Genomic DNA, 12723 nt, shown 5'->3' on the forward strand with positions numbered 1-12723 from the left:
AAGGTCAAGCACGTTGGCAAGTTCAGGCGAGAACTGGCACATGAAATATGAAAAAACAGAGGTGCAGAGTTGCTTACAACAGAGGAGCATAGATAATCATATGCCACATTCGCTGGTTTGGACACATCAACTGCGGCACCATCTTAGAACGGTCAACAAGGAGAGCAGTTTGAATCAGTTTGAATGCAAGTGGAGGAGATGCCTCCAATCGAGCTCCTTGCTCAGACTGTGCATTAGCTGCTTTTGTATGGAAACAGTATTGCGGTCCATAGAAGCAGTGCTAATAAGGCATCTACATATCAATATATATCCAGAGGAGGCTTTTGCGCTTACGTCACGTGAGAGACAGTTTGAACTCCACCTTTGTCAACGTACAAACCTCAAGTTGGCTGGAAGCGAACATTTTTAGTAAAAAAAAAATGTGTTTCGCTGTTAGTTCACTGGAACTTTTATGATGGCTATATGTACTTTTTGGAGCTTCAAAAAGCTGGCACCTATTCACTTGCATTGTATGGACCTACAGTGCTAAAATATTCTAAGAAAAATCTTAATTTGTGTTCTGCTTAAGAAAGACAGTCATACAAATCTGGGATGGCATGAGGGTGAGTAAATTATGAGAGAATTTTAATTTTTGGGTGAACTATTTCATTAATGGTGCCTTCACAGATGTACAAGTTACCCATGCCATGGGCACTGACATCCCCATACAATGACAGACACTGGCTTTTGAACCTGACACTGATAACAGTTGGATAGTCCTTTTCCTCTTTGGCCCGAATAACACGTTAGCTGTTTTTTCCAAAAACTATTTGAAATGTTGACTCGAACCACAAAACACGATTCCACTGTTCTACTTTTCAAGCCCAGAAAATTTGGTGGCGCATCTAGACAGCATTGATGTATGGCTTCTGCTTTGCATTGTAAACCTTAACTAGCATCTGTGGATGCACCGGCGAATGGTGTTGACTGACAAAGGTTTACCGAAGTATTCCAGAGCCCATGTCATGATAACCATTAAAGACGCATAATAGTTTTTAAAACAGTGCAGTCTGAGGGATTGGAGATCACGTACATTTAAAAATGGTTTTCGGCCTGGCCCTTTACACACCAAAATTTGACTGGATTCCTTAAATCTTTTGACTATATTGTGCACTTCAGAGGGTGAAATGCCCAAATCATTCCAATTTGTCTTTGGGGAATATAGTTCTCAAAGCACTGGATTATTTGCTGATGCATCTTTTGGCAAATTGGTGAGCCTCAACCCATCCTTGCTCTTGAAGGACTAGGCTTTTTTTGGAGGCTTCTTATATACCATAACATGATTGCCTCTCTTGTTTAACATCACCTGTTTCTCATCACCTTGATATTTCAACTCGTCAGACTGTTATTAGTCCTAAATTGCCCCTGTCTCAACGTTTTTGAATGTGTTGCTGGCATCAATTTCAGAATAAACTTATATCTTTAAAAAACAATGCTGTTGATTAGGTAAAACATGAAGTATCTTGTGTTTATACTGTTTTTGTTTGAATAAAAATCAAAGTAGCCTAAATTTACAAATCACTCCTTTTTTATTATTGGCATTTTGCATACTGTCCCAACTTTTTTGGAACTGGGGTTATAAAATAATTTAATTCATGTATTTATTTATTTCTCCCCTTTTCTCCCCAATTTGGAATGCCCAATTCCTCGTGGTGGCGTAGTGACTCGCCTCAATCCGGGTGGCGGAGGATGAATCTCAGTTGCCTCCGCATCTGAGACAGTCAATCCACGCATCTTATCATGTCACTTGTTGAGCACGTAACCGCGGAGACATCACGCTATTCTCCACGGCATCCATGCACAACTCACCACGTGCCCCACCGAGAGCGAGAAACACATTATAGCGACCACGAGGAGGTTACCCCATGTGACTCTACCCTCCCTAGCAACTGGGCCAATTGGTTGCTTAGGAGACCTGCCTGGAGTCACTCAGCACGCCCTGTTTTCGAACTTGCGACTCCAGGGGTGGTAGTCAGCGTCTATACTCTGCTGAGCTACCCAGGCCCAAATTCATGTATTTATTATATAAAACAAGTTTGTTCAATTGAAACAATTATATTAGAGTAGTGTAGCAGCTTTGTTACACGTTACAATTCAAGTCACCTATTTTTTGACAAACTCCAAAAATACTGATCTTCAAAGGTTCAACTGATGTCTTTCAAATCTGTTGCTATTTCTCATTTAATGTTTTACTTTGCCTCTTCAGAGATTTGAGGGTCCAAAGAAAGCCAGGAAATCTATCATTAGTAGTTTGATACAAAAGTGAAATGTCACTACATATAAAACAGGCTTAATAACAAATAAATGTTTGCAGTATGAAAACAAACACACATGGTTCTCACACATGGGCCCGTAGATTAATGTGTTACTGTCAATGTATACTGTATAATTGTAAAGCAGAAGTGACTTTTTAATAACACCAAGTTGTACTGTAAGGATGAAATCGTGTTGTAACAGAACAGGGCTGCATTTTCCAAAAGCATTGCAAGCATAAGTTGATCTTCGAGACCGTTGGTGCCAATGGTTTTTATGATCTATTTTGGCTTACGATGCTTTTGGGAAATGTAGCGCAGGGCAGTTAGTGAAGGTGACTCCAGCTTTATAGTTCCTCTGTATAAGTTGTATAGGCTGTATGCTGCAGGGTAATATTAGACTGATGGGATGCAGCAATGCTAAAGTGCTTCCTCAGACTAAGGCCACAGCTGCTGCCAGTAGAGGGTTTAGCAGAAAAAGTCTTCATGGTGGAAATGATGAGAGCCAAGCAGTCTGCCACATCTTTATTGGGTGCACACGCCAACGCTGGAGTATGACCTGAAAACATACAGCTACATTAATGATAAAATTCTAAGTGCATATGTTGGGTCATTTATGAAAGCATTTCAATAACAATTATAGTGTAAGAACAAGCAAGAGCAATGCACTTTGATTATTGGTGAAAACTCTTAATATTTAATCATGTAAAAATCATTAGGAGTATGTATACAAGTAGGGATGTCAAAACGCAGCTCGAGTGTTTTAATCATATGTTGAATAGTGCTTTTCACAACACACATCGTTTCAAAGCAGCTTTACAGAAAATCAGGCATTAACAGAAAATGAAAACTGTAAAATCTTTAAAGTCTTAGAGTCATCATTGTGTTGTTTGATTAAATATGATTGTAAATGATGTATAAAAATAAATAATTCAATAATTCAATCATAATTTTATTTAGAACCCCAGTGAGCAAGCCGAAGGCAACTGTGGCAAGGAACACAAAACTCCATAAGATGTTGGTTAATGGAGAAATATAACCTTGGGAGAAACCAGGATCACTGTGGGAGCCAGTTCCCCTCTGGCTAACCAGCATGAATATAATGCCAATATTAGTTATTTATGTGCAGTGCAGGTCATGGTTTAAAATTTGTAAACTAAGTAAGTGTTAAGGGCCAGTTTTTATACAAAGATTCAATTTTAAGAGTGTAGTCCATCATTAGACCAAGGTGATGCAGGCAGAGATCAGTGAGGTGCATCGCAGTTCAACCAGCAGGTCATTTCGGTGAGATCTATCCTAAGTCCAAGGTTCAGGCAGTGGCAAATGAAGTATCCCATGTCTTATGGTTGGAGCTGGCATCAGTTCATCCCCTGAGGTCCATCGTAATAGACTGAAGTGATGTCTGGCTAGCACCTGCTGCATTTACTCGTCATCACTCAGAGACACATAGCAGTGGAGTCAGACACACAACGGAGTTGGGCTTCATATCTTGATAGCTTCATACCAATGAACACCCCCAGCACTTTAGTTATTGTTTTGTGTCTGTCCGAACTGACTGCTTAAAAACAGAAGGGAGTGTGCAATGTTTCGGCCTCAACTGCGCTTCTCTGTGCCCACTATCTGGGTAAAGTTTGCGTAAATGGCAAATCATATTCGATGTATTGCCATGAGAATATGGGACCAACGTCGAGCAGTGTCTATAAACAGTAACTGTTTTTTCAAAGTTTGTTTGACCATCGCTGCTATAACTTCAAAATATTCCAAGAGAGGAGACTTGAATGATGCAAGGGGCTTCTCTGCTTGCCATTTTCAATTAGACACCAGCACATGCAAATTAGTGATGCCACCAACTGATTTAACATACTGACAGTTAAATTGGATAGGTACTTCCTCAGTAGAAAGGTGACCCACGTGAGTTATAGAGATGTTTTTATCTGTCTGATTGAGTTGGGTGGAATTTCATGTAGTGGGCATCGACATGTTCATACTGATTAAATGATTGACTGATTATATGATAGAAGTTTACTGGCTTCTTGCCACACTGGGGACTAGTTATATATGTCACTGGTGTTTGTTTCCTGTATGCCCTAATGAAGGCAGTTTGTCTGCTGATGCGCAATGGCATTCCTACTGCTGATTGATATAACGTTATTGTCAGGGACTGGAAACGAGGACCCAAGTGCAGAAATAACCAAAAAGGTTTTATTAAATGTAAAAAAAAAAAAAAAGAAAGTGGATAAAACAAATAAGACCAAATACTCAAACTAGGCAAGACTGTAACAAAAACACTAGACCAACTAGGACTAGACCAAAGGCACTGAACACACAAGATAACAAAATCTGGCAAAGACATGAGGGAAGAGGGCACAAAATAAGGGATGGTACATAAGGAACAGGTGATAACAATTAACACAACGAGTACAAAACAAGGACTAGATGAGTGGGTGTAGTAAAAGGACACAAGGAGGACAAATCAGGGTAGGACATGGCTGACACAAATACAAACAAAGCCATGTGCACAAAAAAAAAAAAAAAAAAAGAAAAACGAAACGAAAACATACACACAGGAGAGGATTATGACTGGTTGACTGCAAAACTGGCCATAGTTTTTGAAAATATGATCACAGATGAGATACAGTAGATTGCCGGTAAATCTAGTAACACTTTACAATAAGGTTCCATTTATTAACATCAGTTAATTCAGTAGGTGTCACGAACAAACAATTAACAATATACTGTATTTTTACAGCATTTATAAATTTGTATTAATGTTATTTAATAAAAATACAATTGTTCATTGTTAGTTCATGTTAGTTCATAGTGCATTAACTAATGTTATCAAAAACAACTTTATATTTTTTTAAATGTATTAGTATATGTTGAAATTAACTTTAACTAAGATTAATAAATGCTGTCAAACTAATGTTAACAAATAGAACCTAATTGTAAAGTGTTAACAAGATATCATTATAATATGACAAGGAATCAATTGTTTTGCCTCTAAAAATTTTTTATATAAACTGCAGCAGTGCTAAATGCATAAAATCACGAACGAGACGATTTATTAATGTACTAAACAAACTCACTCAAAATACTGACAATTTCTGGCATGTCATTTAATTTGATAAAGAATCAGTTTGCTTACCACTAAAAATATTAGAGGGAAAAGTGTTGATGAATTCACATTGGCATGTTACGGACATTAATTTAACCAAGTAATATTGATGACGTTTATGCTGATCGTCTGTTCTTTTTGGAGCTTCAAAAGTCTGATCACCATCCACTTGCATTTTAAGGACCTACTGAGCTGAGATCATTTTTAATTTTTCTTCAAACGTGTTCTGCTGAAGAAAGTCATACACACCTCAGATGGCATGAGGGTGAGTAACTTATGAGAGAATATACATTTTTGGATGAACTAACACTTTAATCCATGTATGTGGTTACAGAAAAATGATATAGAACAGTGAACTCGCTCACAGTAGCATTAACTTCTCTGGCTTGCCTGCACTTGACTTCAGTATCTCATAGAAGACAGATGACATATCCTTCACTGTCTTCACTCCTATTGGTAGTAGTTGTGCAAAATCGCTTTGCATTTGCATAATTAGACTTCTCAACTTTGTAGAGTAATTCGCCATGCCCATATCCTGTCGCCGGAAATTGCCAGCTCTCATTGAATAAGAATGTGATCATGTCGCTTTGTCGCAACATATCGCTTTCAGTATGAACTTTATCGTTGCTTGTGATTTTATTGTGTTGTGTCTGGCTAGGACATGATGTAAGACAGCCAGTCCAAAGACTGGGAAGTAACCATAGTTTTTCAACAGCACATTATCTTAAACCTACAGCAAAAGTGCAGTTTATTCCGATTAGACAAGGCAGGCAGTGCCTCAAAAATTTGGGTGAGAAAAATAAATAACTGTGCATAAAATAATAAATAAAATTTGTATGAAATATGAACTCAAATTATGTGTATAGTAGTAATTTTTCTAAAGTAATCTGTCAATCAGCGACACCAGCGGATAAAGTTTCAGAGGGAGGCAGTGTCTCTCAGGCCTCTCTTGTGCTCCTTACTATCTCATTAAACTCTGGCATGGCATGAATGTGAGGGGGGGTTAAGCACAAAATATGGGTGAAAAGTCACATGATGGGAGACAATGCCTCCAATTAGCGCTGATTCGTTCCCAGATAGCACACGTACATCTCAGATATGTCTGATTAAGAGCGTTTCATCTGGGAAGCATCCCATTCTAATTAACATCTGCTAAACATCTTAAAAAGATCAGATTTACATACATTCTAAATCATATCATTTTTATATAGGCCTTTTTTATATCATATGTTGTGATATATCAGATTTCAGAGTTGCATGGGTTTAACCTGAAAGCTGTGTAAATGTCATATGGAACTTAAATCTGAATTTACACTGGATTAAAGAAAGAAAAAAAAAAAAAATGAAATGGCACTCTGCCTCCTCATTTCAAAATTCCACCACATGACATTGGACAGCACATATCAGGGAACACTATAGTCCTTTGGTGAAGCAAATTCTATTGACTCAAGTTTGAAACTTACCATTCCTATCTACAGCCAGAACTGTTGCACCTCGAGTTAGCAGAACCTCAACCACAGTGACAAGACCATTTCTTGCTGCTAAATGCAGCGGCCTAGAGGTGAGCAGAGACAAAAATATTTGCCATGAAAATAAACACATGATCATGCATAAGAACTCATCTACAGTATAACATGTGAATGCTCACGTCTGTAGTGCACTGTTTGATGTGTTGATGAGTAAGGGGTCATCAATTTCAGCCAGAATGAGAAGAGCGCACATTTCATGGCCCTATTGAGTTAAACACATGAACATCATTAGAAATCGAAACACAATCACACAGAACATGCTGTATAATATAACACTATGAGAGGTGAGGTGGATTACTCTTCTACAGGCAATATGAAGTGCTGTGTTTCTGTTGATGTCCAGCAATGACAAGTCTGTTCTGGCCTGATGAAGCAACACATCTGGAAACAGATGAAGTTTGAGAAGATAAGCAAGACTACGTTTAGCTAATTAAAGATGCACACTTTTTTTTTTTTTAAATCAGTAGAGTACATAACCACTCTAAACAATAAAATAGCAAAAAGTTTCCCATGCATTGTCTTTTGGTGATAACAGTGTAACATTACTTATGTAATGTGAAACAAGATAACTTTTTCTACAAACCAACAGCAGAGGTATGGCCATTTTCAGCAGCAACCATTATTGCAGTGCGTCCTGTACAATCAACTAAGTTCACATCTGAGCTGGAGGTCAATGCCAACTGCAGTGCTGCAACATTCCCCGCATAAGCAGCTGCATGCAGTGGAGTCCTGCAGATAAAATACATGGACAATCTTAAAAATGTTTAGAACAAAAAGATATCTTTCAAAGGTTAACATTACTTTTAAGGAAATAGTTCACAACAATATAAGGGTGAATAAATGAAGGCAATTTTCATTTAAGTTAAAACATGCTTTATCATCTTGTTGTGGAATAAGGCTGTTCAGATTTAAGTCGTAAAACATTCAAACATGCATTCCATCTTGAATTTCCTATGGGTTTTTAGATGGGCAGTTTTGGATTTATGAATAAAATAAGGTCTGTTGTTAAAATCCGCGGTCGGGTCCAGAAGTTTCAGTTTAAAATTAAAAAGCCCCTGGACACATAATGACATAGTCATATGTGGTACCATTGGAAAACTTAGAATACAATTTTTTTCACAGAACTCCATTAATTAAGGATAAGGCCTGACAACATTCCTGTCGCAAATATGCCCCACCCTGTGGTGATGATGTAGGAATATGAATATACTGGTGAAAATAATGAGAAAAATGCAAAAACTGTTTTTATTTTGCCTTTTCAAGTATGCTATGCATTTACCCAGTTTGTTAATTAATCACATTTTAATTATTTTACTTATATGTAACCTTGCAATTATTACATGTTACATTTGTTTGTTATATTTTACCATGCATGCCTTAAGCTTGATATATTTTACTTTAAAATATTATACTGTAGTACATTTGAATAACCAGTAGATGGTATTAATTTATTAGTTTTGAAAACAATGCTGTTATGGAGAAACCTAGAAGTCTGTAAGCATCTGGCTTCAGACATGCAGCTGTTTGAGTACAAACATAATGAGAGAAAAAGAGAAAAAGAAAAAAGAGGAGCTTTGAAACTGTTGTAAACTGTTTTATTATGTATTTGCGGTTAGGATAGGAGAGCAATTGCATGAATTAGAATCAGGAAATGTAACATGAAAAATGCAACCTAAGATAAAAAACAGACCTACATGTATGACAGCAAATGGATATATCTTGCAGACGAGACGACGGAAACTACAGAGGAGATGAGCCAGAAGGAGAAGTCACCGTCGGGTGAAAAGTCTTCAGCGGAGGATTTTAAAGGCTCTCTCAAGGCTTCAGATTACATCATCGAGGGAATTTCCCAACATTGAGACACTGACTTTATGAAGACTGATAACCTGATAAGATTTTGTATTTGACATTGCTTTAGGTCGATTCCCCAATGCTATTATTATTTAGCTGATATTTTAATTTCTTTTGCAATACCTTTGTACTTTTACTTTTTATGGAAAAATTATTGTAACCAATAAAACAGTGGTTTTAAGGTTGCAACCACCTCCCGACGCTATAATTTTGAGTTTGAGTCTTCGGGTTTAAGAATATTCCACGGATGAGGGTCTAATCTGAATTATAAGTAACAAGGGCCCTGTTGCTTATAATTTGGGGTTGGTTTGATCTTTATCTGCCCTGATTTAAAATAACAGGATAAAAGTTGTTTAAAAATCTACACCGCACGAAAATATGCATTAAAGTTTTTTTTTTTTCAAATAGCACTAAAATAGGCAAGTAATATATCAAACGAAAGCTCTCATTCTCACCAGTTTTGTTGCCATAACACCACAACTTAATGATTACCCCAAGAATCATGAAGTGAAATGTGATCTCTGTAAGGCAACAAATGACATCTCACGTCTGCTCCTGATTACTGCTTCTGTAAGCCCCAAGTAGCCAGTAAACTCTGTATCAGCTCTTCCCTCTTGCCATTATCTACTTGCTTGTCTGTGAGTTTGCTTGGGTAAATATTCCAATTGTATGTCTTAGATGTCCAGAACAAAATATGTCCAGCAGAAAAAGCATTATAAACATATCATCTGCAAAGTATGCTCTCTACTACACATTATGAAATGTTATATAGTGCATCCGGAAAGTATTCACAGCGCTTCACTTTTTCCACATTTTATGTTACAGCCTTATTCCAAAATGGATTAAATACATTATTTTCCTCAAAATTCTACAAACAATACCCCATAATGACAATGTGAAAGAAATTTGTTTGAAATATATAAGTATTCACAGCCTTTGCTCAATTCTTTGTTGAAGCACCTTTGGCACCAATTACAGCCTCAAGTCTTTTTGAGTATGATGCTACAAGCTTGGCACACCTATTTTTGGGCAGTTTCTCCCATTCTTCTTTGCAGGACCTCTCAAGCTCCATCTGGTTAGATGGGGAGCGTCGGTGCACAGCCATTTTCAGATCTCTCCAGAGATGTTCAATCGGGTTCAAGTCTGGGCTCAAGGACATTCACAGAGTTGTCCCGTAGCCACTCCTTTGTTATCTTGGCTGTGTGCTTAGGGTCGTTGTCCTGTTGGAAGATGAACCTTCACCCCAGTCTGAGGTCCAGAGTGCTCTGGCACAGGTTTTCATCAAGGATGTCTCTGTACATTGCTGCATTCATCTTTCCCTCGATCCTGACTAGTCTCCCAGTTCCTGCCGCTGAAAAACATCCCCACAGCATGATGCTGCCACCACCATGCTTCACTGTAGGGATGGTATTGGCCAGGTGATGAGCGGTGCCTGGTTTCCTCCAGGCATGACGCTTGCCATTCAGGCCAAAGAGATCAATCTTTGTTTCTCATGGTCTGAGAGTCCTTCAGGTGCCTTTTGGCAAACTCCAGGCGGGCTGTCATGTGCCTTTTACTGAGGAGTGGCTTCCGTCTGGCCACTCTACCATTCAGGCCTGATAGGTGGAGTGCTGCAGAGATGGTTGTTCTTCTGGAAGGTTCTCCTCTCTCCACAGAGAAACGCTGGAGCTCTGTCAGAGTGACCATCGGGTTCTTGGTCATCTCCCTGACTATGGCCCTTCTCCCCCGATCGCTCAGTTTGGCCAGGTGGCCAGCTCTAGGAAGAGTCCTGGTGGTTCCAAACTTCTTCCATTTACGGATGATGGAGGCCACAATGCTCATTGGGACCTTCAATGCTGCAAAAATCTTTCTGTACCCTTCCCCAGATCTGTGCCTCGATATAATCCTGTCTCGGAGGTCTACAGACAATTCCTTGGACTTCATGGCTTGGTTTGTGCTCTGACATGCACTGTTAACTGTGGGACCTTATATAGACAGGTGTGTGCCTTTCCAAATCATGTCCAATCAACTGAATTTACCACAGGTGGACTCCAATCAATTTGTAGAAACATCTCAAGGATGATCAGTGGAAACAGGATGTACCTGAGCTCAATTTTGAGTGTCATGGCAAAGGCTGTCAATACTTATGTACATGTGATTTTTTCGTTTTTTATTTGTAATAAATTTGCAAAGATTTCAAACAAACTTCTTTCACGTTGTCATTATGGGGTATTGTTTGTAGAATTTTGAGGAAAATAATGAATTTAATCAATTTTGGAATAAGGCTGTAACATAACAAAATGTGGAAAAAGTGAAGCGCTGTGAATACTTTCCGGATGCACTGTACATCATTGCAAAACTGAGACACTAGATTAACTAACATTGTAGTCCACTCAGAGGCTGAGATATTCGATGAATAATTCGATTACTGGGGAAGGTGCATGTGAACAGGGCCCTGAGATTGGACTGGAGTGGATTATTGGTTGCCCCCTGTCCTCCCTTCAAGAACTGTACACTTCCAGAGTGAGGAAAAGGGTAGGAAAAATCACTCTGGACCCCACTCATCCAGCCCACTACCTTTTTGATCTGTTGCCTTCTGGCCGGCGCTACAGAGCACTGAACACCAGAACCGTCAGGCACAGTTTTTTCCCTCAGGCTATCCATCTATCTCATGAACAGTTAAAACTGCCCCATTGAGCAATAATTATGTGCAATTCACAGCTTAGTCTATTTATATTTATCCAACATATTCTACCTCTTCTGCCATTACATTCCCTTGCACTATCTGTATATAACAGATTTATATTTGTACATACGTATATAAATATTTTTTTGTCTTATTGTATATTTCTATATATACTTACATTTTCTATTCACTTTTCTTTTTTATTCTATTTTTTTATTATCTCTGTCTTGTTGTTGTATTGTTTGTGAACTGGAACCTTTGGTTACAAGACAAATTCCTTGTATGTGTAAGCATACTTGGCAATAAAGCTCATTCTGGTTCAGATTCAGATCGGGGTGGTTCTAGCATCAGTCAATATTCGAGGCTTAGCACAGACCTATGTTGATACATGATATTTGATGAAATATCGGAAACTACAATTCACTTGAGAAAAAAAAAAAAAAGTTTAAATGTACCATTTGTAAGGTGTCATTTGTATAGAAAACATTTAAATATTACTGAAAATAGAAATAAAAGGTCCCACTGACATTTGTCTCAGCCTCAGATACACTAGAGATCAGAAACTTCATACTTTTAGCACTTATGTACTTTAAAACGTGATTTTTAAGATAATAATAATAAAATAATAAAAAAAGACTATATAAAAAGTTTCCATAGTTCATAGCACACTGTGTACAATTGACAGGTCTGTGTGAGAAATAAGACCAGTATTTTGCAATAAGTCAACTCTATCTGTGTGAGGTGAGCTTTTAAATTTGGGTGTGAAAAATGCAGGCAGCAACCAAAATATCCAGCATAGATGAAGAGGTTAAAAAAGCACAGCGGCTTTTAATAACAGACCCTATTTTACTCTGAATAATACAAGACTGCCCTTTTTAAAACCATAGAGCCAAAGTTGATCTGTTTCTTCTTCTATGTACACAAGACATATAACATGCATACTCACCTTCCTTTAGCATCTCTGAGGTTAATGATTGTTGCCATAGTTTCAACCATCAATTCTGCAGCTCCATAATGACCATTAATTCTGTGGAGAAAGAAACCGGAAATGGTTCTTATGAAAGATGAGTGCTTGTACTGAAACATTATGCAGATGGGCAGGTGAGGTCCACTCACAGTGCACAATGTAATGGCGTGAATGAATTTCCTTCCCAGATACTTGATGTGTTATATTCAAGTAAAACTTCCAAACAGTCTTTGTGCCCTGAAAAAAATGCAAGCAGTCACAGATGCTGTGATGTTTTCTGTGAGAAATTTGTCATTCATTGGTAT

The 12723-nt window shown here is 38.1% G+C and overlaps 1 protein-coding gene across 4 annotated transcripts in view; it reads right to left on the bottom strand.

Moving 5' to 3' along the window:
- Window positions 1-626: 626 nt before the first annotated feature.
- LOC127428309 (serine/threonine-protein phosphatase 6 regulatory ankyrin repeat subunit C-like) overlaps window positions 627-12723 on the bottom strand; it is a 135452-nt gene continuing 123355 nt past the window's right edge. For 3 of the 4 annotated variants that reach the window (XM_051676600.1, XM_051676599.1, XM_051676598.1), the window contains 7 exons: window positions 12568-12655; window positions 12398-12478; window positions 7519-7664; window positions 7234-7316; window positions 7055-7137; window positions 6870-6961; window positions 627-2850 (listed from right to left, as the gene is read on the bottom strand). In XM_051676600.1, the coding sequence (XP_051532560.1) occupies window positions 2639-2850; window positions 6870-6961; window positions 7055-7137; window positions 7234-7316; window positions 7519-7664; window positions 12398-12478; window positions 12568-12655 (785 nt within the window). In that variant the 3' untranslated portion in view covers window positions 627-2638. Of the gene's footprint in view, window positions 2851-6869; window positions 6962-7054; window positions 7138-7233; window positions 7317-7518; window positions 7665-12397; window positions 12479-12567; window positions 12656-12723 lie in introns of those variants that run through there. The other variant, XR_007895074.1, reaches the window with a different exon arrangement.

This window comes from Myxocyprinus asiaticus, chromosome 37 (genome assembly GCF_019703515.2).
Source record: "Myxocyprinus asiaticus isolate MX2 ecotype Aquarium Trade chromosome 37, UBuf_Myxa_2, whole genome shotgun sequence".
Lineage (NCBI taxonomy): Eukaryota > Metazoa > Chordata > Actinopteri > Cypriniformes > Catostomidae > Myxocyprinus > Myxocyprinus asiaticus.